Source organism: Gouania willdenowi, chromosome 13 (assembly GCF_900634775.1).
Source record: "Gouania willdenowi chromosome 13, fGouWil2.1, whole genome shotgun sequence".
NCBI classification, from domain to species: Eukaryota; Metazoa; Chordata; class Actinopteri; order Blenniiformes; family Gobiesocidae; genus Gouania; species Gouania willdenowi.
In genome coordinates, this window is record NC_041056.1 from 18,801,775 (window position 1) to 18,828,850 (window position 27,076).

Here is a 27,076-nt window from a genome sequence, read left to right on the forward strand (position 1 = left end):
AGAGCAGATCAATTCACAGCATTTTAGTGAACTCTTCACTTAACCTACTAACTTCCCTTTGTGCATTTTAGAGCTGCCACAGCAGCTCCTGTTTCCTCTGTGTGACCCCCGTGTGCATGTGGGTGGTGCACTGGGACTATCCAGTGATAGTGATGGGGTGGGGGCTCTACAGGGGGATCAGCCTGGGAAAATGTGTCATTGGAGAAGGTTTAAGACAGTGGTTCCCAACCGTGGTTTGAACATATTTGTTGGATTAGTGTCAGAATTATTATTTTTTTTACTGCATTTTATTTGAACTATATATTTGACAAAGTGAAAGTTTAGAATTCCGTTGTTTAAGATTGTGTTTCAATTTCACAAAAAAGAAATAATAATCTAAAATATTCAAAAATGTATTTTCAATTTTCAGAAATTTCAGGCGACCCCAAGGTTGAAAAACACTATTTTAAGAATATTCAGCAACTTTGCAGTTTCTGGACTCTATTTCTTCTTTTACGTAATTAAAACAACTAGGCTGGCTGGTTAAAGACAGAAAACAATACCCTAATATAATATATGGAGACTGAAATGTTTTTAAGGTTTTATTACTTCCTTTTTATCAAAACATTACAAAAAAAAAATGACACTTCAAATGTGACAAGCCGTTCAGGCTTTTCCCAGATTTAATTCTTATTAGCTGTATTACCACTAAGACATGTTTTCTGTGGTAGAGTAAACAGTGTTTAGCAATGCCATTTACAGCAAAAAAATTCCCTTTAAATTGGTATAAAATAATACAAAAAACAAAGACTCAAAGAATTTACCTGAGATGTTAATATTTAACACTCCCTTTAAGGTAAACTGTTGTCCTTAAAAATTCTTAAAAATGATCAAAGTGTGGATTCACAGTAAAACTGTAAGGAAATAGTTTAAAATCTCCACTTTGTAACGTCCCTCAGCACTGTGACGGAGGCATGACCGTTTCTTCAGTCATTGTCTTCAAACTCTTTGGTGTTTCGTGGTCGTTTGATCCCAACATGTGAAGACGTCTCCAGCGTCACAGAAAGACGTGATGAAGTCTTCTCGTTGGAACGGCTCACCTCACAGACTGAGGGTCAGGATCCAGTGGAGTCTCTGTGGCCTCTCCTCTGATCTAAACACTGCAGTGTCCTACAAAAACAAACACAACAATCATTTCAGTGTTAGTTCAGGATATTTTACAAAAATGAAATGCAACAAAATGAGGATAATCTATTATCAACCTATTAGAAAGAACTCTATTTATGACCGCTTATACTGTACGACAAGATATTCCTACAGGTGCTTATTAAGCAAATCTATTTGTATAGCACATTTCATACACGAGGCAATTCAATGTGCTTTACATGATGAAATTGTGCCGCAGAACATTTTTTATTAGATTTAGAGATCTAACTATTGAAAGATTATAAATGTAGCCAATTGAAATGACTTCAATTTACTTTTAATAACTGGTATTAATCTTTATCATTAATCAATAACTACTAATTAATTAATCTTCTTACACAGAGATGACATCTGATTGGCTCATTTAGCATTATGAAAAAAACAACTGATTAACAACTGACTGAAGTGTCAACTAGTTTTGTCATAATTTCAGTAATCCCACCTTTGTTAACATTTAGTTTTAGTGGTGTGTGTTTGTCCACTATTGGCCAAAACTACGACGTATATTGTAACTATGTTAGGGTAATTGGAGTTAAGCAATAGGAGTAAACATGTGTGGTAGTCTTGTTAATCTGGCTTTGTGAAGGATTTATGCCCCTCCCCTTTCACCTGAAAGCTGATATCCGGAGTTTCTGAGAAATTGATGTTTAAGTATGATTCTTTTTAAATGAAAAAATACCTAACTAGTCTCTTACTATGGTCTACTGCTGGTGGTCAATCGTCTCCTTCGTCCTACAGACCCCTATACAAATGGAAACGATTGCTGACTGCGCCCAGACCATTAGGCTTCGACTTCCTGTTTTTGAGACTGTCAATCAAAGTGAATGTGGAACTGTGCACGGAAACAAGGCCGTGCGTCACAACAACAAACGGGTAAATCTGATTTTGGCTCTTCCCTGACCCATAGACCTATATCAACGCGACCTTGTTATGTTCCGCGATGCGCGTGCAGAAAAGTAGAGGCGTGGCTTCTGGTAGATTGGAGGAAGTGAAGCTGGGCGGGACATCGAGACGTTTCTCAGAAACTCTGGATATCAGCTTTAAGTAAGCTGTAATAGGCTCCAGTGCCTTACAACCATGAACAGAAATAGTGTTTAAAAAGGTTTGGGTGTGATTATGGGCAGACCTTTCTTCTCTGCACTGCCACAAATAGTCTCGATAAAGATGTAGGATGAACAAATGAGTAAATAAACAACTTACCCAATGATGGCAGCGGGAACGAGGAGGACAAAGGCACCAAGAAGAAAGGGAAACCCCTTCATGAAATGCAGCGTGGCTGGGTAGACGGAGTTAAAAACACTGCTCCCTACCAGGAAACACAAACTCTCCACACAAGCAACAGAGGCAAACAGGGCACCTGGTAAAAAGACACACACACACACACACACACACACACACACACACACACACACACACACACACACACACACACACACACACACACACACACACACACAGGTTGGGGTCAATTATAATTGTAATTGATATATAATTACTATTATGGTGAAATTAGAATTGTAATTGTATTTTGAAAATATCTGTTGTTGTTATCGTAATTAAATTGTAATTGAGTTTAGATAATTGACTTTGTAATTGTAATTGCCATGAAAATTCGATCAACATTGTCAATTACATTATAATTTATTGCAGAACTGGGGAACCGTGTTACAGCTCTATGTACATTTCTACACATAAGTATTAATTATTAAACAATTATTAAAATATGTTTCATATCAAGCTTTCTCACATTTTAACATTTAAAAAAAATTAAATCTAGTGGTTTACTGACACAAAAAAGGCTCTGATGTCCACACTAAAAATATTAAAACCTATATTGTCATTGATTAAGAAGCCTAACAAGGTAACCAATAGATGAGTAACAAATTAGATGATAGATAATATTTTTTTTACTGTATTTTACAGCTGATTTAGGACCTGTTATTATCAGAGTTGCTAACAGAAAGCTAACGCAAGAGGAATGTTATTTTTTTTTAAAATCTATTTCAGGCTCAGTAATTGTGATTAATTGTAATTGAACTTTAGTTATTGAGGATAAAAAAATAATTGTAAATTAATCGTAATGGGAAAAAATGCTGGTCACTGTAATCGTAATTGACCATGGATAATTGAAAATGTAATTGTAACAGAAAAATGTAATTGACTCCAACCCTGGGACACAAGCTGTGCCTTGTGACAAAGGAACACGTGCTTTAAAAAGCACTTAATCGGTCTGAGTTGGCTCATTTCTAAATGTTTCACAACCTTCACACATGATGAGCAGCTGCACTGACCTTGCTCTGAAGGATCCACCAGCTTGGACAGCTTGGACCTGAGCACCGGGGTAGCCACCATGAACAGGAAACAAAGCCCGTAACCTAACACAGACAAAGGGTTCACTTTGTTTCACAATCAACTGAAGAATGGACAGGACGCTCCACTAAAATGTCAAGTTATACAAATTGAGTTACACAAATCACCATCACACTGTGAGGTTAAGGAGCCTGTGAAGCTTGTTAATGATTCTTCAAGGCTGTAATGGCAGTTTAGTGGTTTTTATTGGCCTGTGGTGGTTGATTAGTGACAAACAGAGATGGTTCAGTTTGTCACTTATTTCTCAAGTCAACGTGATCTCAGCTTAAAGAGTAAATAAACCCCAAAACCACTTGTTTTTGCAGAATACATATGTATTTGGGTATTAAGTAGTGCTGCTGATTGATCCTGGTCCAACTCTCAACATTTTAGTCCAAGTATTTTAATTTCGTGACTGCCCTCTATGGGTTGAAACCCGGCTATTACACTAGAACTTTGCTATTGGCTGAAAACAAGATCATGTGACATTTTGGGACCAATTTGAGTCACAAGCAAGCACTGTTAGCCCCGCCCCCTTTATAAAAACTAGCACCTGTGGGCTCTACAATCTGTGGTGAGTAGGTTGGATTGAGAGAAGAGTGAATAAAGAGGTATATTGAATAATGAGTAGCTAGTTAACAAAGCATAGATTGTTCAATGGAGGTTTTATAGTACAGACTGGGCGTGTCTTAATTGCTCCAGGAGCCCCGCCCATAATCAAGGCATTTTTTTGAATTTCCCTCAGGAGAAAGCAGAGGTTTAGTCACTCTATAAATAGCAGAGCAGTGAACATCTAGTTTATTGACTCTAGTCTGTACCATTGAAAGGTTACCTCAGGAGTCTCTCACCTGTGAAAATGAGCTGGGTGGTGTTAGCCACCGAAACCACCAACAGCCCCGTCACGTTGGAGGCCAGACCCACAAGAGCCATCCAGGAGTCCTGCAAACACACCCGCATGACCTTCAGCCCCAGCAGACTGGTCAGGTAAGCCAGGTGCTGGACCGCCATCCCATAGCCGATCAGATCGGACCCCCAGCAAAGAGGTGAGCTCAGCACATACAGGACGTACAGATCCCTGCAGCCGAAGTGAACCACCAACACAAAGAAGAAGCACAGAGTAAACAGCCACAGCTTGCACCTGCGGAGTCTGTCCAAGGGCTCGTTACTGCGGCCTCCGGTGGAGTACAGGCGCCAAATGGCTTTGTGATGGCGAACCGTCAGCAGCTTAGCACTTGGGTCTGGGGTCACAGACTCACGGACAATCAGGAAAGCATAAAGAGCTGCAGCCAGGTTTGTGGCGACAACCAACCAGAACGGGTTGATGTATCTGGAAAAAACACAAATAGAATCTCAGAAAGGAAATGATGTAAAAACCAGCACATAGGACATCACTCACCCTTGTGCACGACGCCACGGCCCTCCAATAACACTGGCAAACATTCCCGAGAGGCCCAGAGAAGCTTCTAAGACGGCCACTCTGAAGGTGCGGGATCTCCTGTCACTGATGTCGGACACATACGCAAAGCAGCCTGCCAGGATGGAATTAAAGTCCCCTGAAAGAGCACTGAACATCCTGCCTATGAGAAAGTAGGAAACAGGAAGTCGGAGGTACATGATTAGAAGGTAGGCCGCCGCCTGCAGGGCCAAGCCCAGGTTAGGGAGGATCAGGACTGCTCGGCGCCCTGCGAGGTCACTCCATGATCCAAGGAGAGGAACTATCAGCAGGCCCACAGAGAAGCCAGCAAGATTTATGTACAGATTCCAGTGGGCCACCAAAGTCTCCACCTCCTGGAAAACACAAATGTAACACATGACAAATCGAACAAAATAAAAAGAAAACTGCGTGTATGATTTAGAGGCGCTTGTTTTTGGTTCCAGCGAGATTTATTTTGTCTTCTTGTCAGGAGATAAAATTGTCCTGAAAAACCTTGTCTGAATAAATGAAACCTCAACTTAATATACTATTAAAAGAGAAGACAAAATGAATCTCGCTGGAACTATTGCATGGAAGTCAAGTGAAACTTCAAAGGAAACATAAAAGGCGATCAGCAAAACTCCTTTGAGGAAAACTGGCAGTTGACAGTTGAAACATGTCAGGAGATAAAATTGTCCTGAAAAACCTTGTCTGATTAAACGAAACCTCAACTTAACATGTGGTTGTATTTACTCAGTGTCAACCTGTAGTTTTTGTTCACTCAAAGTGTTTGTGACGACTTTTTAAGTTCTTTTTCTGGATTGCTGAGAATGCAAAAAAAAAAAAAAAAAAAAAAAAAGTTGCACCGAAGCTTGTTGTGAAAAAAAAAAAAAGAAAAGAAAAGAAAAAAAAAAAAAGCAGGATAAGGGTGACATGAGCACCAAGTCTGTAATATATAAATTTCAAATAGATTTGGGTCAAACTAAACTAAATGCAATCTGAAAAAAAGGCAGTATTGTTAGTTTTCTTTTCCCAAAAGATTCACTCAAAATGACACAAAGTAATGTTTCAAAACATGGGGATCAAATCAAACTAATATGAGTAGTATTCAAAAAGTATTTATTTTCTAAGTGCAATGCAAAGAAAATGAGAAATTTGAAATTGTTAAAACACCAAATATTATGGAGGAACAATGAACCTTAAATAAGAGAAAATAGATGGAAAGTATAAAACATTTTGGGAAAAAACAAATAATTAAACAAAACAGCACCACGAAGAACAAAAACTATTAAGTTAGTGTAATAAAAACACACAACGGAAAGTAAGCATATCAAATGAAATGAGTACTTGAAGCAAAGTGGAGTTACTCTGCGTGTTTTTCAAACCTGAGCTTAGTCGAAGAGACAGAATAATTCAATATGGGGAAAAAAAACAGGAAGGCCATCAATGTCCAACCAGGGACCAGGGTCCAGGGTCACCCTCCATCATTGTACTCCTCAGCAGTTTGTTCAGTAGTTGTTATCTGGTCATGTGAGGAAGCGTCTTGTTTTTATACATGCCGAAGCAGTTTACCCGATCCCCAGAGTTGTAATAAAACAAATCATATCTAACAAGTAAAATGTAGTCAAACAACTACTTAAAATAATTTATTTCATTGACCAAAACTTGCATTTTTTACAGTCAACCTTGAAGCTGGCAGTGCCTGGAACATTTAGATATGAGACAGAGAAAACCACACTGTGAACTTAGGCTATAATTCATTATACATTAGCTTTTAAAAACCTGTTTCCACAATGTGTAGTTTCTTCTTTATTGATTAAAAGTGTACATTTAAAGTGTCGATGCAGGGTTATTCTGATTAATCAGAGGTTTTAAATGATTATGTGATTAGGACATTATGGATCCTTTAGTGTCTAGATTAGATTATAATAAATAATACCTGGCTGTGTTTTTATTTATTTTGAAAAATACAATGTGTTCATATTAAATGTACATCAAACTTTAAAATGAGCTATTAGCAATAAGTGGATTAACTGCTTTTAAAAAAAATAATCTTAGCTGGGGACATAACATTGTTATTAACTGTTTTTCCCTTCAATCAAATAATTAATTTATTTTTTAATATTTTAAATACATATTCAGATTGGAAGTTAATCACCATTGATCAATTTCAGCTTTAAATGATCAGCATAGTAATAATCGCACTTTATATAGTTTAAATCTGTGTAATTAAGTTAAAACGTGGCTCCCGGTTAGTGACAGACAAAGGATGGTACACAGGCCGGTACCCGGTACCCGGTACACACCTCCTGCAGCGGGTCCGGTGGAACTGAACTGTTCGTGCACTCGGACTTCTTGGAGCCATTGTAGCCGAGGTCGTCGCTGATGCGGTCCCACAGGTACTGGGTGGTGAGAGGCCCCTGCAGGGTCAGAGAGAACATGGACAGAACCAAAACCGGCTCCACGGACACCGGCACCCGGGGACACCATCGGGGCGGGTGGACGGAACTGCTGCTCGGGGCTTCGGGACCCTGTTTGCCGCCCAGCGGAGAAGACCGCTGCTCCGCTGCTCCGAGGACGTCCGCGGGCAGAATGGCTTCAGTGTCCGGCTCCTGCATGCCTGTTCCCGGTTCAGTCCACACACCGTACAACCGTGTGTGTGTTCACGGTTTGGACCCCCACAGACTGAGCAGAGAGACTGTTACTGGTGGTGGTGCGTTCACGGTCCTGTTTATTGGAGCCAGGGTCACTGATCTGCAGCGTTGGCACATTCAGGTTAAACGTTTTCCTCCCCAAGAATTCCAGGAAATTCACTTTATTTTAAAAAGTATCAATATTTTTTGATAGAAATGCAGCTCATTAACTTTCATAACGTGTAAACCCTTAAAAATAATTAAAACCCGTTGTAATGTCGTTCAATGAGCGGAAAACATCCAAAACTGGCAACATCGGAATTCCCAGCTCAGCCAAATAAAGGAAACGATAAAAGTACAAGAATAAATCATGGACTCAGCGACCTCTTGTGGAATAAAAGGGATATTACACGTTAAGTAATGTACTGACCTCTGTCCTTCTGTTTTAAAAACCTAACTCAGGCCACATTTATTATAAACTCTAGGTCGCTTGATTGCTCTTTGAGAAAATCCTAGGACTAGCTATATATATATATATATATATATATATATATATATATATATATGAAAAAAAACTTTATTTATTTTTTTTAATCTGGGTCCCAAACTTTACATTCGTACAGTTTTCCAGGCAAGTGCAGAACACAAGCGCATCCACCATTGCCAAACAAATAAATGTGATTCTTCACTACAGAGACCATGTCTAGCTTTCCAATATTCTGGTAATCCAGCATTACATTGATTATTGCATCGAATTAATCGTACAACATATACATTTGCTTGATTTAAGCTAAATTTTAACAACAGAAAATATGATCAATCACTTTGTAATCCCAACCAATTTGTTTCCTTTTAAAAGGGGGTTATCATGTTTTTTTCAGGCACATCGTACCATTATAGAGCATAATCAAATAACTATGCTCCCGAAAATAGTTTGGATAATGCAGCAAATATTAAAAAATAAATAAAAATAAAGACATTTTCCTCTGAAGCAACACTGTTCATGGAGCTTCGATTTCGCCTCTGTCTCTTTAAGAAACTCCTTGCCTGTCTGACACGCCCATGAACACTCCCCTTTCACTACGTCATCCTAACGCGCAAGAAAAAGCTGTTTACTTGTTTTTCTGTGCGCTTTATTTGGCTACTTTCTACATTTTTACATCGCTACAATACATGAGAATAGTTTTTAAAGTGAGGAATGCTAACACACACGCACACACACACACACACACGCACACACACACACACGCACACACACACACACACACACACACACACACACACACACACACACACACACACACACACACACACACACACGCACGCACACACACAGAGGCACACACACAGAGGCGTTCCTGTTAGTTTTTCGTCAACCAATCAGAGGAAGTTATGTGGGAACGACATCAGGGGGCAGCATTGCGCAACCCAGCGTTCAGCCTGCCGGAAAACATTAAAGAAGAAGAAGGAGGAGGAGGAGGAGAAGAAGAAGAAGAAGAAGTAGAAGTAGAAGAAGAAGAAGAAGAAGAAACGACATCACTTCCGCAGCTTCGGTAATTGCGAAACCTGCGGTCCGACTTTACAACATTAATCAATGAACACAGCTGACTTCATACATGTCACTCATCTCTATAGTAACTATTGTGCAAAACTGTAGTAATGTTTCCACGGACAATCCACTAGTCACTTTACCTGCTGTTTGTTCTGTCCATGTCCTTATGCTGCTAATACATAAACAGTTTGCATCACTGTTAACACTTTAGTCTAAACCTACTGCTATTGGCATATTGTACTTACTCTTGGTACTTATACACTTAAGTGCAATTATAGTTTTTATAGCATATACCTCAGGTAAGATTTTTAAGCACTCAGGGGGTATGCTACGAATCTAGATTACTTCTTATCGCACTAACTTCCGGGATTTAATCAACGTGTGCTGGACTACAAAACTCGCTGAAGCTTAATCACCATGGCAATTAATGCTGAACAACTAACCTGGTCGCGACCAGGTTTTGCTTTGGCTTGGATGTTAGGGAACGCTAAAGCCCCGCCTCCTGACCAATTAGATCTCTTAGAAAATGACCTGCTCATTGATAGATGATCCTGGTGGGTGCAGATCTGACAGCTGAGTTTAGGAAAGAAGATTATTAATTATAAATACAAACCTTTCATTTACCAATGACATCCTTTAGGAAAGATATAGATTTATATCTAATGTACTGATCTAAAGTCAGCTGATGAAGCATGTGTGTCGATCCGTGTGCGCGGACGGGTGAAGTCATTAGTTAATTAATTGATTGATGAATTCATAGGCTGGGGCTGACATTATCAGGAACATGCACAATGTGCTCTCATCCCAGTGTGTGTGATAGATGTCTACTTGAATAGAAACACGTGTGTGCTGTAATAAAGTTTAACTGCAGAGCGCTGTCTGTTTATCATCCAATGAAGTATAAAAGCTCCGCCTCCTGCTGTGAGCTCCATTAATTCACTGTTGCTCTTCACTGTCATCATGGATTTCATTATATTTGTTTAAGATCATAAGCTGTTCCTCATTCCTTGTAAAGACGCTCAGTCTGCCAGTTCTCTCCATTGATCTTCCCCACTGTGGTTCTCTATCTAATGACTCTGTACTTGTTATTAACCAGTAGTAATAATGTGTAATACTGTAGTAACTGTAAGAAAGCAATAAGGTATCACAATGTGCCCACTCACTTCACTAGTCACTATCTAGTGCGGAGTGTAGGGCATATACAATTAGAGGAAGTTTAATTATACTTTTTTTTAAACTTAAGATGTGTAAGAGATTTGTTATTTACTAAATATTTACAGACATTTTTATTTGTTTTATTATCTGGTTGAGTGCTCTTTTTATTCCTACACCTTTAATGTGTCATCTTGTTCATTAAAACAACCTTTGTTTTATATCTTCAAATTCTATTGTGTTCATTTGTGTTTTACTGTTTAGACATTCAGTTCATTTAAATGCTTTTATATTTGGTACATTTATAACTGAAAACAGTCTTCAAACTGTGTAGGAAGTTATTTTCCTCTTTAAAATGGACACATACTTTTCTTACATCATATATATATAACAGTGACAGGAGGTGTCGCCACCTTGTTTTCTTTACGCATCTGTCAGCCGAAGAAGCAGTGGGCGTTCTCGTATCAGATTGGGGGTGTTCCCGTGGTGAATGGAAACGCCCATTTTTGGCCGCAGACGGACGATATTGGCTGCTGGCTGGATATAATGGCTGCTGACAGGAGATTTAAAGATTACTAAAAAATCAATCTGAGCAACACTGGAGGTATGTTTTTCAGGAGGGAATGACACACTAACATGATATAAAGCTTGAAAAAGTGATTTTTACATGATACCCCCCCTTTAAAGACACACCGCAAACTTTTTGACTTAAAGAATTGACCCATTTGAGTTATTTTAAATGATTCCTTAGGCCAATATACAGCGCTTGACAGTATCAATGCTCCGAGTGGGGCTTCCCTCTTGAAATATAAGTTTGGAGAGACGGACCGTCTTTGGCCAGGTCATGTGACCTGGAGAATGCCTGGAGAACGTATCACTTTACGGCAGTCACGTGACCACAGGCTCTGATACTCATTGGCCTGAGGCTTTTGCTGGTATTTTTCTGCCTGTTCAACTCCTGGGCATGGCCAAGGCAAGCAAAAAGTTTAAAACTTTTGAGCTTCTGAGGAGGCTGAAAAGACGCCGCCAAGACCCGCCCCTTCCACCGACCTGCCTCACGGCCAGTGTCCGGACCCCGGCCGCCGCGTCGACCCCCGGCGAAGGGGCCCGACATCGGCGGCGAGGCCAGGGAGTAGGGGGGGAGCGCCATCAACGCGGCGAGGAGGGCCATGTAAAATTATGAAGTCGCCATTTTTCTTCAGATTCACACCTAAAGACCTTCAAACTTCTACAGGCCTTCCAGTTGTCTTCTCTTACTATTTTGCATAATTTGTATGTAATAATAAATGTAAATTTTCCTTTAAAGGCACACTGTGTAACTTTTTACCACTAGGGGCGCTAGACCTGTAACTTTCACGTCAACCGCCCCTAGAGGCCACAAGCGCCGCAGCACTGTCACAAAAATCAACGACCAGTCAGTGGGGCCAGCCTTCCTTGTCTTTTGATTGTGTATGCAGACAATAGTTGACCTGTAACTTCATGATAAGGATTGGAGGAGCAGCCTACATGGCCTACCACTTAATGGGTACTTTGCAGTTCATTTTCCAATTAATTCCACTTTGGAATATTCAGCAGCCAGGAAATATCTACCCTGGAGTTATGCCAGTTTATCTTGGTTCCAGGCTGACAATCCACTAAGCCAGTGATTCTCAACTGGTGGGTCAGGACCCAAAATTGGGTCGCGGACCTATACTGGGTGGGTCACCAACAGCTGGTCCAAAAAACATAAATACTTAATGTCTCTCATGTTGAATTTGCCTTTTATTTTGAAAGAAACTTTTTTTTTTTTGACAGGCATGCTGTGAACTGCATGTTGCACAGGAAGATATATTGATTTATGATTTAAAGAATATTATATATATATGTATATGTGTGTGTGTTTTCAACAGCTGTTTTTCAAAAACTAAATTTGGTTGGTTGAATTCTAAAAAAAGTGGGTCGCCATTTAATGACCGTGGCAAAATGTGGGTCCCAGGGTGAGACCATTTGAGAACCCCTGCACTAAGCAAATGTCTTACTGTTTTAGAAGTGAATTATAACTTCCTGACATACACATGCAGTAAACAAGTTGGAATTGATGTGATAAGATTATGAAGGGGGAGTGGCTTGGAAAGTACAGGAATTTCTTCTGTAAGTTATATTATTTAAATAATGTAGTTTGAACAATAGACAAATAAATAAACCTAAACATACTGTGTGCAGCTATCAGGGGATATCACATGAAGGGTGATTTCTTTTTTTTTTTTCCAAATTAAGAAACTCCAGTTTTCTTTTTAAAACTTGTCACATTCTTCTTTCCTGGCTCTCGGTCTTTAGGAGGGTGATCCGGTTTTCCTACATTGCCACCTTTGTCACCGGTCTCTCATTGGAATCTTAACTCTGTTTTCTTTTAAATGTTACACCCACACGAAGGATTGAATAAGCCTTTGTGTTAATGAAGCCTTTTCTATCCATAAGTGATTCAAGAACAGAGACTCACATTGTGTCCAGTATCTATCTTCTTGAATCTATTTTTCAGCGGTCACTTATTGACACACAATCTGAATGTGTGAAGGCTTATTGTTATTTCCTTTAAATCACATTTCTTTTCACACTTTAAAAAGTCACAGCTTCCTGTAGGAAAGATCCAAAGCAATATTGTTTTTGTTTTGTAATGGCTTCTTGTTATCAGTCTCCTTCTAAACACATGGAAACACACCCTCTTCCCGCTGGCCCCTCACTTTGGAGTTAATTTTTAATCCATTTTTCAGGGTAACATCCTCTATATGGGACTATATATATGGGGATAATAACTGTTGCCTTTGTCTCGATCATTGGCATCACGGGTTATTGTTATTCTTTTGTTTAAATCTCACTTTGAATGTCCCTCAAACTTAGTGGATCATGGCTGGATTTCATAAATGGCTGTGGGGGTATAGGAATTATTTGGTTATAGTCCTTACACCGCTGCTTCTTCTGCCTCTACCGATTGTCCTTCCGTACATGGTAAGAAAAAAATACTTGCAGGTCTTGATGCCAATTGAATCCTATTGAGTTTTACAATATTGTGACGATTTAAGCCATCTTTTGTATTTCCATATGTGAATGATTTGATTTCACTTGCGAAACCTGATTGTTCGATCTAAATCTTCAACGATGTCCACAGTGTACTAAAAAGATCTTAAAAGGTGGTTTCTCTCCAGATTTGTTGACTAAAAGAAAATCAGATAAAAATTTGTATTACATCTAAAGATTGACTTAACAGAACATTTACTACCTTCATTACTTTATCTAAAGACATAGATTTAGCTATTTGTAGCTAGATGTAGATTTGCAATGTTGTTCTTTTAGCTTTCATAATTCTAATGCATATTTTATCTAATTTTGATCACAAGTTATATTTTTCAGCTTTTTTCTTATTTTTTGTCATTTTGCACAATTCCCCCTCATCACATTCATCAAAATCCTGTTAAACCCAGGTTTGTTGACAGATTTGATCCACATGCTCCCTTTTTTTTTTTCTTTTCCTATTTCTTCATAGGTGGATAATCTTCATGACTTTTAAGACCATCACTCTTACTGTATAACATTTAATGCAGTGTTTGGTATAAATAGCTAAAAAAAATGTTCATAAAATGCTCAAATCGTAGTTGGAAAATTGTCAAACAGCGGAAAGGGCCTAATGTTCGAGCAAAGCCTTTTGTTGCACATGGTGGAATCAGTAGTTTTGTTCTTAGAAATGTTAAAACCTTTGTTGTTTGCATGTAGTAAAACAGCGAAAGATCTCTCAGTTGTCATTCTGTGATATTACATAGTGTCAGGACATGGCACATGTATTTTGCAACTTCAACTCAAGGAGCTGTTTGATAACGGGAACAAAGAGTGTAAAGGTCTTCAGGATTGTAAAGCCAAGACAGTGCTTGTAAAAACAGCGTAACATGGTTGATCTACAATGAAAGCGCCTTGAGATGTGAGCGATAGAGAACCGTGAAGTGATTTTAAGGTGGTATGCAAGATAAGTTGTTATAAGGATAAAACCATCAAAGCTGCCAGAGAAGGAGAAACCTGCTGTCACTCAGCCAAGGCAAATTTGTTATGAACAGCTTGAAGATCCTTTTAATACACTGAACACTTTTTATTGTAAAATGTAATAAAATCAGAAACCTGCTGAAACAGCAAAAACGATACATTTGCATCGTTAAATACACGCATAGACTTGGGCAATAACACATTTTCACACAATTAAACCCTAAATCCAAAACACAGGATTTATGTCTTTTGAAATAAAGATGATTACATTCCCAATTCCCATTATTAAGAAACCTTCCCTAACCAAAGAGATCAGATACATCAGTGTAGAGCAGCCATTTTCAAAGAGTGGTCAGTTTATTGGGCAATTATTCTTTTTTAAACTAATATATACATATTTTTAATTACAAATTGTTTCTTTAACTGTTCGCAATCCACTCCAAAGCTATGTAAATTAATATTGTGTCAGTAATAAGGGTGATCATTTTGATTTTTGGCTATTTTGAGCTGGAGTACCCAGAGAAAACCCACGCAGTGCTTGAACCCAGAACCTTCTTGCTGTGAGGTGGACGCACTATGCCACTGTGTGCCATATTTATATAAATCTTAATTATAAAAATAATATATTCATTCGTAATATACTGTTGGAGTAGTTAACAGTGGTTCATAACTGGTGTAGAGGTATATTTGTTGTACCTCAGCTCTCTGTGTGTGTCCAAGAGTGACCCTTCTTATCTGGTAATCTTTGACCAAATTGAAACCTGAATCAATTTTTGGGGTAAATCACTTGCTTTAAGTCTCTGTTCCTTTATGCTTATCAATGATTATGTCAAGATGAGGTTTTTGTAATTTGGTGAATAGAAATGATTGATTTTATGTATTGTACAGTACCTTCTAAACTGTGCTACCATCTTCTGATGACGTTTAAAATTCCCACCAAAATACATCTAAGTGTGAAAAACAGTATTGACTAAAAAATGTTTTAGTTATCATTCATTATCATCATCTAAGAACAAGTTTGTAGTTATTAATAATATGGACATAAAGTAGTACAATCATACGTAAAAACAACCATTAAAATTAAGGACACCAATAACATTTGAAGAAAACACAATACAATGAAGAACAACCCTTGTTTAGTGTGTTAACACCCTATATTTTGTGCTCCAGCAAGCAAAATGTGGGTATGCTATAGCCCTCATGGCTCTGTACTGGTGCACAGAGTGCATTCCTCTGGCAGTCACTGCCCTGCTGCCTGTCGTCCTTTTCCCAATGATGGGCATCATGCCATCCAACGAGGTATTTCTCTATAACTCCCCACTGTCTGAAGAATCATGTTTTCTACCCTGTTCATGAATATAAATCTAACTTATTTTCCTCTGTATATCTTTCCGCTGTTCCAGGTATGTATTCAGTACCTGAAGGACTCCAACATGCTGTTTATTGGCGGTTTGCTAGTGGCCATCGCTGTGGAGGAATGGAACCTGCACAAACGGATTGCCCTTAAAGTTCTGCTCCTTGTGGGAGTAAAGCCTTCTCTGTGAGACATCCAATTTCTTTCAGAAATACACACTTACTGCCCTCCCATGAGGCACTGAGAGCAAAACATAGAATAGAAAGATTCAGCCTGCCTTCCAAACCTTCGACAGCAATGACAATTAGAGATGTGCGAGTATACTGTATCTGTTAACCATATTAATTATCTGTATTTGTACGATTTAACCCGGAAGTAGAGAGAGAGAGAGAGAGAGAGAGAGAGAGAGAGAGAATGTATGTGTGCATAATTTGTAATATTATTCATACCACTACTACCTTTAATATTTTTTTAAATACAACAAGAAAGTGTCAGACGCTCAGTGCGTGAGGTCAAAAAAACAGGTTAGAGCCAGCTGACTGAAAACCTAAAACCTCTGATGACCAGCAGGGAGCGGGAGAGAGAGAGTGTGTGTATGTGTGTGCAACCTAATTAATTTGTAATACTTATACCACTACTACCTTTATTTTTTAATAAAATACAGAAAAAAAATCTCCGACAGGCAGAGACGCAACGCGAGTTACATTCTACCAAGCATCACGTCTGAACAAACCCACGTTTACCAGAACTCAACTGGTTAATAATTAAGTACAAACCAAAGCCTGAAGCTGAAGAAACCCTAAACGTTAACGGAAAAGACCCGCAAACCTGAGTGACTGAGGGAGAGACAGAGCTGTTCTGTGTGTGAGTAAGCAGAGCAGGACACAGGAACATCACATCTGTATGTGTGTAGGGGAGGGGTCAGCTATGAGGATTTTTATTCAATCCGAGCACAGATATTGACTTGTATTACTCGTATAATACTCGTACTCGGCAAAATTGCATTATCCGTAATGGATATTCGTTTTAGCCAAGTATCTGAATCAACTCAAATGACAATGCACTCAGCTGTTAATTCTGTTTGAACTTGGCATGGCTGCTTAAGGCACTGGAGGTGTCAGAGATGTGGCTTTGGACTCGTTTACCGACTGTACTTTTTAAATAAATAATTTCAATGTTTAATGGCTCCTTCTCCTTACATGCTTCCATCTCATGTGGCATCCCTCAGTGGTCCACTCTAGGCCCTCTCCTAATTACCCTGTACTGTTACCCTTTGCCATTATATGCACTTGTTTACCTGCTATGCAGATGATGTGTAACTCTTTGGCTCACTAACACCTGGTAACACCACAGTATCAAAATAATATTACTCATTATATTTTTGGTTGATACAATGTGTCCTAATTGTAAGGATTTCTCTACTATCAACCTATTGTTTTAACGTCACTGTTAATAATTATTAGTTGCTTTCACAGGCACAAATCACTATCTAAGGCAAAACTGCAGAAAACAAAGCAGCCAAATGTTGCATTGACACAATTTTCACAAGAGCTTATACTTTTCCATTGTTTTTCCATTTCTATCTTTGAAACTGCTCTGTTCTTCTCACGCTCTTTCCTCGTTTCACTTTCTTTCAGCTTGATGATTGGCTTCATGGGCACGACAGCCTTTCTATCCATGTGGATTAGTAACACGGCCTCCACGGCCATGATGCTGCCCATCGCCAATGCTGTCCTGCAGCAGCTCAACGACACAGAGGCCAATGCTGAAGAACAAAGCAACAGGGCCAGGGCTGAAAAGCATGGGGTGGACAATGAGGTGTTTGAGATAAGTGAAATGAAAGAACGCAATAATAACCCCACAGAGAAGCACAAGCACCAAAATGGTGGTATGTGTCTATTCATTTTTATTTTACATTGTATATTTTTTGCTACGGTGATCTGTTACTAACGTCTCAGATCACGATAAGTTGCAGTACATGATTCAGAAGAAGGCGACAGAAATTTGAGGGACATTTTGGAAGATGCTACTCCAACATGTAGGTTTGGTTTGAAAGAAAATCAATATCCATTACATTTTATCAATACTGAAGTCAAAGAAGTGTAATAATCTGATCTATGTTCTTCTAGACGTCTATAACAGAAGTCCAGAGGAAGAGGTGCAGCGACTAAAGAGGGAGCAGAGGTACGAGAAGCTGTCTAAGGGCATGAGCCTGAGTGTTTGCTATGCAGCCAGCATCGGAGGAACAGCAACCCTGACTGGGACCACTCCCAACGTCATCCTGATGGGCCAAATCAATGAGTATGAGTTGAACATGCAAACAAAAACACAAAGCCAATTAACTTGGTGGGAAAGTGTTCATTTTACAGTTGTGCACAAAATATGTGTTTGAGGAGATTTTTTTACCCTGACTCACACATTTTCAACTATAGATTCTATCAGCAATAAACAGCTTCACAATGAGGATAGACAACCAATAAATGACACGGCTCACTACTCTGCCCTAGGGTTTTCAACACAGAGAACTGTGTCAACACATCAAAACACTTAAAAAACTGCAGTGTTTACACTTTAGGGGCTGTTTGGTTTCTGATATAATTGAATTTCAGCAGTTTGTTTTATAAAGAGATACCAGAAAAATGCACATTGGTGTAAACATCAAAAGTAGCTCACCATACATACCTTTTTGTTTTTCTGTTGTTTATGTGCTAAAGTTTTTAACGAGTTAAATGTAATCTCTTGTATTTCCAACCATTTCTATGTGATATTTTCTGATGTCAATGTGCTTATTTGATCTCTACAGACTTTTCCCAGGAAACAATGGAGTCATTAACTTTGCAAGCTGGTTCGGCTTTGCATTTCCAAACATGCTGTTAATGCTCGCCTTCGCCTGGCTATGGCTACAGTTAATGTTTTTAGGTTTCAAGTGAGTATTTCTTTCCAACTGAATTAACACTTTAACTGTTGCATGTTTTGGCTCTGGAACTATCAGCGCTAGATAAGGATGAGTGTGTTTCTATTATGTCCCTTCAGTTTTAAGAAATCTTTTGGCTGCGGTTCAAGCAAAGCTGGTGACAAAGAGGCGTACCAGGTTATCAAGAATGAGTACAAAAAGCTGGGGAAGATGAGCTTTGCCGAGATCTGTGTGCTAATCAACTTCATACTACTGGTTGTTCTGTGGTTTACCAGGGAGCCTGGCTTTATTCCCGGCTGGGCTACTGTGCTCTTCAACAAGGAGACAACGTGAGTTATGCTGCTTTCGATTGGTTCAGTGGTTAAAAAAAGCACAAATGTAAACTATAACTGCTATATCTAAAGAGAAACATCAACTGTCACTCTGCGGAGTGTAAAAGGTATTGTGGAGGATGATTTTTTGGCTTCTAATTACGGGTAGATCATCCAGACTTTTGGTCCTCCTACTTGTCAATCATTCTGACGTAAGGCCGTCGAACGTGCTCGTCTCTAATTAGTTTTCACTTGCTGCGTATGTGCTCTTTCAAGTGTTTAAAAGAGGGCAAAGCACTAACTGGAAACGGACTCGGAAGAGGATCTTAGTGGTATGCTTTTAATTCAGATTTGTCAATAAGAGACCTAGTAGTTATTAGCAGAAAAGTTTATCCTAATGTAAAGCTATGATGCGAGCCCTGGTACAAATCATGCACCGGGCTCTCTCGCACACATTTAATAGGCGTTCCCTCTTGGGAGCAGGTTGAGTGTTGCGCATGTGCGTTATTTCAAAAAGTGGAGAGGGTGTTTCTTTTATAAACTTTGGGAAAATCCTCCTCTATACTTTAAGTTTTTTATATTTTGATTATAAACCAAGTGTCAGCTTTTCTTTCTTCAATTCTTCTCTTAAAAAGCTTTGATTTAAAAATAGTTTACTGCTGTAATGACCTAATGTCATTCTCACTGCTTCTAAACAGGTTTGTCACTGATGGCACTGTGGCAATATTGATGTCATCGCTTTTCTTCTGCATTCCATCCAAGATGCCTCGTTTTTGTGGAAACTCTAAAAGTGGTGGGTCAGGTTTGTGATATGATAATTTTGTGTTTGCAAGGAATGCATTGATTTTGCAGTTACTCTCCAAACTATTGACAAAAAAAGATACAACAAGAGCCCTCAGAGCGTAATCTTCCACGAAGGGCCAAATATACTCTTTGCCAGATGTTTGTAGTAGATCCTCATCATGGTACCACGATCACTCACATTTTAAAGGCTTAGAAGAAATGTATTGTAATGCATCAATTTTATATAGCGCTTTTTTGGACACTCAAAGTCCCTTCACAGAATTAAGGAATTATTTCTTCACTCCACACTTAGTGGTGGTAAACTACTATTGCAGCCACAGCTGCCCTGGGGCAGACTGACGGAAGCGAGGCTGCCAAAGTGCGCCATAGGCCCCGTCGACCGCCATCAAAGTGTCTTGCCCAAGGACACAATGGCAGATACCAGTGGGGTGACTGCCACCAGTGGGGTGACTGTGGCACCTGGAGTTGTCGGTGGTCTCCCATTCACCTACTAACTAGGCCCAGACCTGCTTAGCTTCCGAGATCTAACGGGATCGGGCAATGACAGGCTGGTATGGCCATTATTAACAATATAGTAACTGTATTGGGACCCCCATTTTTTTTTTTTTTTGAAAAATCACGATGAATTTGCACAAACCAGATCAAATTTCATAAAGATTGGTCAATGACACAGTGAGATATGAATTTTTGCCAATGATGAGATATAGCGACTTTTTTAATTATTGTTTTAAACTGATACAGAATCATTATCCTTTCCATTATTTAACGGAATCTTCCATGCTGTAAAAAATGTTGTCAAGATCTGTTAAGAGCTTTTGACGTAATCCAGCTAACAGGCAAACAAACAAATGGATAAACACCGGTTAATAAATACATTTTTTACAGGAGGTTTCAAGGTGGTAGTTTATTTTGATTAAAAATCTTGATTAAAATTGTAATGCTCTAAATATATCATATCAAACTAGATATTGATCTAGATTATTAGGAAATATTTTTTGACAATATTTAATGTTTGTCTAGTTTTTATTTGTTGACAAATCTAAATCAATTTCCCTTACATTTTTCGTAATTGTGCATTTCTTTTTATATCATTACAAAGACGTAATATTTTCACAGCCGTTTATTTATTTGTATGTCTGTCTGTGCCCATACATTTGCACCTACTGTATTTTCATTGTATTGTATTGTATTGTATGGTAATTTCATGGTGATCAGGATCACTGATTCAGATAACTGCCAATATCTGCAAAAGAGGACATATGGTGCTTGACAGAGGTTTGCTCTGTCTGAATGCTCCTGTTATAGTTTATTATCTGTCAGATAAAGGTTTAAAAACACAGCCCGTGTTAAAAACATGTTTAAGTTGTGACTATCTTTAATATAAAACCTGCTACGGTGTTTAATGAGGTTGCTTTCTTGTGTCTAGTAATCTTTTTATGAACTCTGACATGAGTTTAAATACTAATGACAATAGTCTTGTGTCGGAGTATATGGTAATAAACATTAAAGCAGAAAGTACATGTGCAGATATTGTTGCATCACATTTTATGTTGGAGTTATGTGTTCAATAAAGGCACCGGTGCAGTTTTATGAAGACTCCTGTTCTTTCCCTGTGTTGCTACAGAAAACGATACTGTCTCAAACTTTTACTGCACACGCTGAATCAGCACTTTCTGATGGATTTTTATCTCAGTTCACTCCTCAGCCGTAGCCTGATAGCCCAAAGGTCAAGCCTGTGCAACACTTCTTGTCAAGCTGTTCTTTAAACTGCATTTGTATCCATGGTTATCTTTTTTCTTCTCGGTAACTTAAGTTGAGCGTGTCCCTGTCCTGCCTATAAACAGCCAGGTCACCTTACAAAGTGGAAAAGCTGCCTGTTTTGTACACAGAAGTGACATAATGATTAACACACACTCTAAAAGGTGTAATGAAGACTGTGAAGTTCATTAATCATCTTAAAAAAGCTTAAAAACATGTTAAATTCAATATGATTTGGTGGGTACATTCAGTTCTTTTTATCTTTATTGATCGCTCTTGTGGTCACTATATTGGGCAGTATTTTTTTTTTCTTCCACAGATACATAAGATATAACATTATTTATAACTCAGTATCTGAAAATAAACAGTCGGCTTTTTTCTTTGTGTCTGTGTTTTCTCAGAGCCGAGTGAGGAATTTTTTTCTCCACTGCTCACATGGGACATGGTTCATGAGAAAATGCCCTGGAACATCCTTTTGCTTCTCGGAGGAGGCTTTGCATTGGCTCATGGAAGTGAGGTAATACATTTTCTGTGATTCAACATTTCTCTAAATGTCTGAAACACATTTGCTGTTTTCACGTTTAGAAATCAGGACTTTCTCAGTGGCTGGGAGATCAGCTTATACCGCTGCAGACCATTCCTCCTTTCGCCATCTCCATTCTGCTGTGTCTGCTGGTGGCCATGTTTACAGAATGTTCCAGCAACACTGCCACCACTACGCTGTTTTTGCCAATACTGGCCTCCATGGTGAGCTAAAGATCTTATACTTACTGTAATCTCTGTCCATCATTTTCATAGCTCTACAAACATCTACACACTTGTCAGCACACACACAGTAAAATGTGAGGAACAGGTTTCAGGTTTTCAACATGTGACTAGATCCAGGTTGCCTTTACTAACAGGCAGGAAACGTCCCAGTTTTAACCTTGTGGGTTGAAGACTTACGGCATTTTCTGCAAGTCTGATAAGCTTTGTGCTTGAATGATATGCTTTAAATCACCCTCACAACCGCTTATTTTTAGATCACCACCTACTGTGGCACTGGATTAGTTTCTTAGTTTGATGATACAAGCTGATGTATCACCTGCAGAGTATCAGTCAGGCTTGTTTCCCACTGTCTGCCAGTGTGTTTTCACTACTAAATGTGCTCTACATGTTCAAAGTCCTATTTTTGCTAAATCTGACTGATGGACCAAACAGTAGATGATGGATCAATGTAGTCTGTCCCATCTTTTGTGTTCTTGGAATTTCCTTTAAATCATCCCATTAGGAATGGACTCCAAATTCACAAATGGTACTACAAGCAAGTGTTGGTGTACTTATATCTTTTCTTAGGCAACCGCCATAAAGATCCACCCCCTGTACGTCATGCTCCCCTGCACCATTGCGGCCTCGCTGGCCTTCATGCTGCCGGTGGCGACTCCACCCAACGCCATCGCCTTTTCATACGGCAACCTCAAAGTCATGGACATGGTGAGATATTTTCAGCTCTTACAAATGACCTTTTAGAGATCACAATGTCATGCACTCAGTGTTCTTGTAAAAAGATCAGATCCAATTTTTAGGTAAGCTGCTTAGAATAATCCATGTGAATGATCGTACTATTTGCCAGCACACAGTATCTGATTTTAGCGAGTCAAAAAAAAAAAAAAAAAACTACCAGAAAATAAATAGTATACATTTCTTGGAAGTTAGAAGGATTTTTAATAAAGGCTTATAGTGATTATGTTAAACAAACACATTTGTTGGTCAGAGTTAAAGGTGTGTGTGTGGTTGTTTCAGGCCAAGGCTGGATTCATCCTCAACTTTGTTGGAGTCTTAATAATCAACTTTGCCATCAACACATGGGGCGTCGCCATGTTTCAGCTGAACACCTTTCCAAGTTGGGCTAACGTCACAGCCACTCCATGAGTGTGAACCTTTAACACTATCTGCCGTTTATCTGGACTGCTCCATAAATACAATGACGTTTTTATCTAAAACGTTATTGTACTCTTGAACAGGTAGAGATCCCAGGCCAGGCTCTGATTCCTTTATACTCTTTTTATTCTGATATTCCTCAGCAGATCTGATACCTGAATACTTTAGAACAACCACAGTCAGATTGTTTCCATGTTTCGTTTTTTTTTCACTCCACACACCATGTTGCCTGTCCACCTATTCATCTTTTCTAATAATAATAATAATACTCGCTTGGATTTATATAGCGCTTTTTTCGAGGAGACTCGAAGCGTTTTACAGAAAACATTATTCATTCACACCAGTCACTCACACAGTCATACCGGTGGTTGTAAGCTACAATGTAGCCACAGCTTCCCTGCGGCATTTTGTGCCTACGGCCCCTTTGACCACCACCAACATCAATGCACAATTCATACTCACTCATACAAGGCAATGTGGGTAAAGTGCCCTGCCCAAGGACACAACGACAATTACTTATATAGAGTCTCAATCAAACTCATACAAATGATCAAGTAAAGAGGTGAACATGGAACACTGTGCATCATAATGAAGATCTTCAGACGAAATGATGCTGGGGTGGGCTCAAACAGACCGTGTCCATGAAGCAACTGTATCAGTATTGCATCCAGCAAGTCTTTATCAAAGAACCTGTCATTGGAAGCCTCTGCAATGGTTCCCAAATAATTGCTGCTGGAAAGAGAAATGTTTCCACAAGTCAGACGTAGAGGCTAAATAAGCTAAGGAAAGAGCCAAGTGAATACCGCTTTCTTTAGTTAGCTGAATGTTGCGACACTAATAGCTCAGGTAAGATCTCTCTATCTACTCAAGCTCAAATATCATGTGCAGGAACCACCTTCTACAAAAGCAGCAGCCCATAATAATGTTCAAAACACTTATAATTGATCAGGCGTTCTTGTGTCGACTTCGACAAAGGATTGAACAGACAACCAAATCAAAACAACATCAATAACTGAATAAATATTTAGGAAACTGTGAGCAAGCCTACGGTTGGTAGTTAACTACTGTATGTCACCACCTTTACCTTTTGAACATGTGTTCACTTTTTTTATATGTTTCAATAAGTGTTCATTACTGAACTACCTTTTAGTCTTGTTGTTGCATCTGTGATGAACAGTGTTACACTCAAATGTGATTATTGTAAAAAAGAAAAAGAAAAACAAAACAAAAAACACCTATGATTATATATATTTTCTTTCCTTTTCCTTTATTTATGTGTCAAAGTGAAAAGTGTGATTTTTTTTTTGGGATTATACACAGAATTTCAGTTTTTGAATGCTCTATATGTGAGAGACATCCATCCATCCATCAGTGTACAAAATAAAAAAAAACATTTGCACAATGCAGTGTTTTCTTTGTGTAAAGCACAGCAAACACAACTTTACAGCTGTCGCTCTGTTTGCTGTCATTGTTGACTTGCATCAAAATATGAAAATTATTAAGAAATATTATAGAAACCAATCAAATCGCTGCTTATGGGATTAGGACCATTTAGATTTGGTGGGGGAAGTCATGGGGATAGAATGCAAATCCTTTTAAAGGGATGTTGTGGAAATGCAGAAGTGATTGAAGTTAAGGAGAAATCTATTCCAGGAATCTGATTGAAGGGATTTCATTCAACTTTTTGGCAGGGGGCCGTGTATTGGCTGTATGTGAGAGCCTGTAACAGAAATGATTTAAGAGATGGACCTAAAAACCAGTAATGTCAAAGAATGAGTATCTAGAGCACTGTTGTTGAACATTGGGACAATGATACATCAGCATCGCTCAAATGAGAAACCATTCACTCATAGAGTCGTTTTTTTTTCTTGATCTCATTAAAGTGGTTCTGTCAGCTATGAAGGTAATCAAAGGTAAGACAATCTGTTAATGTAGATATGTGTGCTGGCTTTAATATATCTTCTCATATATCTTTGTATTTTGTGATTTTAAAATGCTGCCGGTGTATCAAAATGCTGCAAGATTCTTATGTTGACCTTGATTCACTGACCTTGTGAAAAAGAATTTAGACGTATCTATCATAAATGTATAATCACTTCCTTTCCTGACTTTCTGTACTGGACTTTTGTTATGTATCAGTAAATTAATACTGTCATCATTAAAACTGTCTATTTAGAGACCACAGCTTTACATCTATTGTGAGAGTTAAATAGGTTCTGAATTAATACAAGTCTCACCTGGGGCTAAATGGTAAAATGCTGAGAAGTATAAATCTCAAAGCTTCAGGGACTTTTTTTTTTTTTTTTTTTAAAGACAATCATAAATCAGAGTTTTATCTTGACATATAAAGTGGCCCAACTTTCATTTTGACTTAATTGCACTCATTTCTCAGACTGATGAATGAGGAAATCCTCATTTTTAAAAGTAAAAACAAACAGGCCCAGCAATGCCAAACATCTTGCTTTAAACACACTGGTGCAGTAACAGGTGTGGGTTTATATAAGCGCTATTGTCACGGTTGTCAAATAGTGATGGCAGCTTCCTGTTAGTGCATGATTCTGCTCAAGGGTTGTTACTATGAATAGCAAACTGTCATTATTCTACACTCTTGGCCTGCACCACTGATTGAGCACAGTTTAAGACAGGAAACACTGTCATCAAAGGGTCCCGAAGCGATAATAATCACAAACCTGAAGGTGTTATGTGTTTGCCAGGAGGTGTATTTTGATTAAACTGTGTCACCTATTGATTTATCTAAAGTGAAGTTACCGCAGTCGGACGTTGAATGATGACTATACTGCCTGAAATGTAAATAAATACATTATTACACCGACAAGAAGTCAGATGAGTGATTTGACCTAATACAGGGTTTATTTAAAAACCTTTTTGACATTTTTATAGCAGTTTTGACTTCAAAAGAAACATCAGTATACAAACGTGACATAATGTGTGTAGCCATTAGTACTGCCATTTAGGAGTGTGACAGTATCTCGATAGGGCGATATATCACAATATATCACAATATATCACAATATCGCGCTAATTATCGATTTTTTTTTTTACTTTTCTGCTTTTTCACTAAAATGTGCAAGGACGTCTTCACAGAAACGTTGTCACTGTTTGTTGAAGGAACCAATATATTGTTTACTGGAATATTGCACTATAATGGTGTCACTGGTAAGAAAGACCCTATTTTTTGTTTACAGAAAGCACTATTGGAGATACTTATTCATTTACATTGGTATGTTGACACTTATTTACAGAAATGTTGCACTAAAATAGTGTCACTGTTCATAGGACACTTTTTCAATTTATTGTCTTTCAGAGATATAAAATAAAAAAATTATAATATAATAAATCTTTTTTTTTCTTGTTATGTCATAGATTATCGTAGATTGATTTACGACCAATGTATCGATAATCGCAGTATCATCATATCGTGAGATAATTGTTATTGTGAGCTTTGTATCGCGTATCGTATCGTGAGGTACCCAGAGGTTCCCACCCCTACTGCCATTACAAAATGCTAATATTTGTTCATAGACAAAAATAGAGTGATTTATTATTCTCCACATTCAAACAAACCGTAAACATCAGAAATCTCCCTTGGTTTGGTGTTTTCACCTTTTTTTTGGTGACCTACATCTCAATCATTGTTTGAACATAATGTAATGGTGGCAGTGCAAAGAAAAATCTGACTTTAAAAATATCCAGATACAAAT

General features: G+C 38.5%; 2 protein-coding genes and 1 pseudogene across 2 annotated transcripts; 1 reads left to right on the top strand and 2 right to left on the bottom strand.

The window, feature by feature from the left end:
* Positions 1 to 588: 588 nt before the first annotated feature.
* slc46a1 (solute carrier family 46 member 1) lies at positions 589 to 8,021 on the bottom strand. Its single transcript, XM_028464563.1, has 6 exons — positions 7,255 to 8,021; positions 4,931 to 5,322; positions 4,383 to 4,861; positions 3,477 to 3,560; positions 2,386 to 2,542; positions 589 to 1,149 (listed from the first exon to the last, which is right to left on the bottom strand). Exons 1-6 carry the CDS (start codon positions 7,564 to 7,566, stop codon positions 1,095 to 1,097), a joined length of 1,479 nt encoding a protein of 492 aa, XP_028320364.1. The 5' UTR covers positions 7,567 to 8,021; the 3' UTR covers positions 589 to 1,094.
* A 5,053-nt stretch (positions 8,022 to 13,074) lies between these two features.
* LOC114474331 (solute carrier family 13 member 2-like) lies at positions 13,075 to 24,779 on the top strand. Its single transcript, XM_028464562.1, has 13 exons — positions 13,075 to 13,270; positions 15,464 to 15,592; positions 15,697 to 15,833; positions 17,285 to 17,535; positions 17,617 to 17,685; positions 17,777 to 17,948; positions 18,451 to 18,573; positions 18,681 to 18,890; positions 19,571 to 19,665; positions 21,836 to 21,951; positions 22,020 to 22,181; positions 22,770 to 22,907; positions 23,217 to 24,779. The coding sequence occupies exons 1-13, from the start codon at positions 13,169 to 13,171 to the stop codon at positions 23,343 to 23,345; spliced, it is 1,833 nt and encodes a 610-aa protein (XP_028320363.1). The 5' UTR covers positions 13,075 to 13,168; the 3' UTR covers positions 23,346 to 24,779.
* LOC114475111 (uncharacterized) lies at positions 20,124 to 20,241 on the bottom strand (annotated as a pseudogene).
* Positions 24,780 to 27,076: the final 2,297 nt, after the last annotated feature.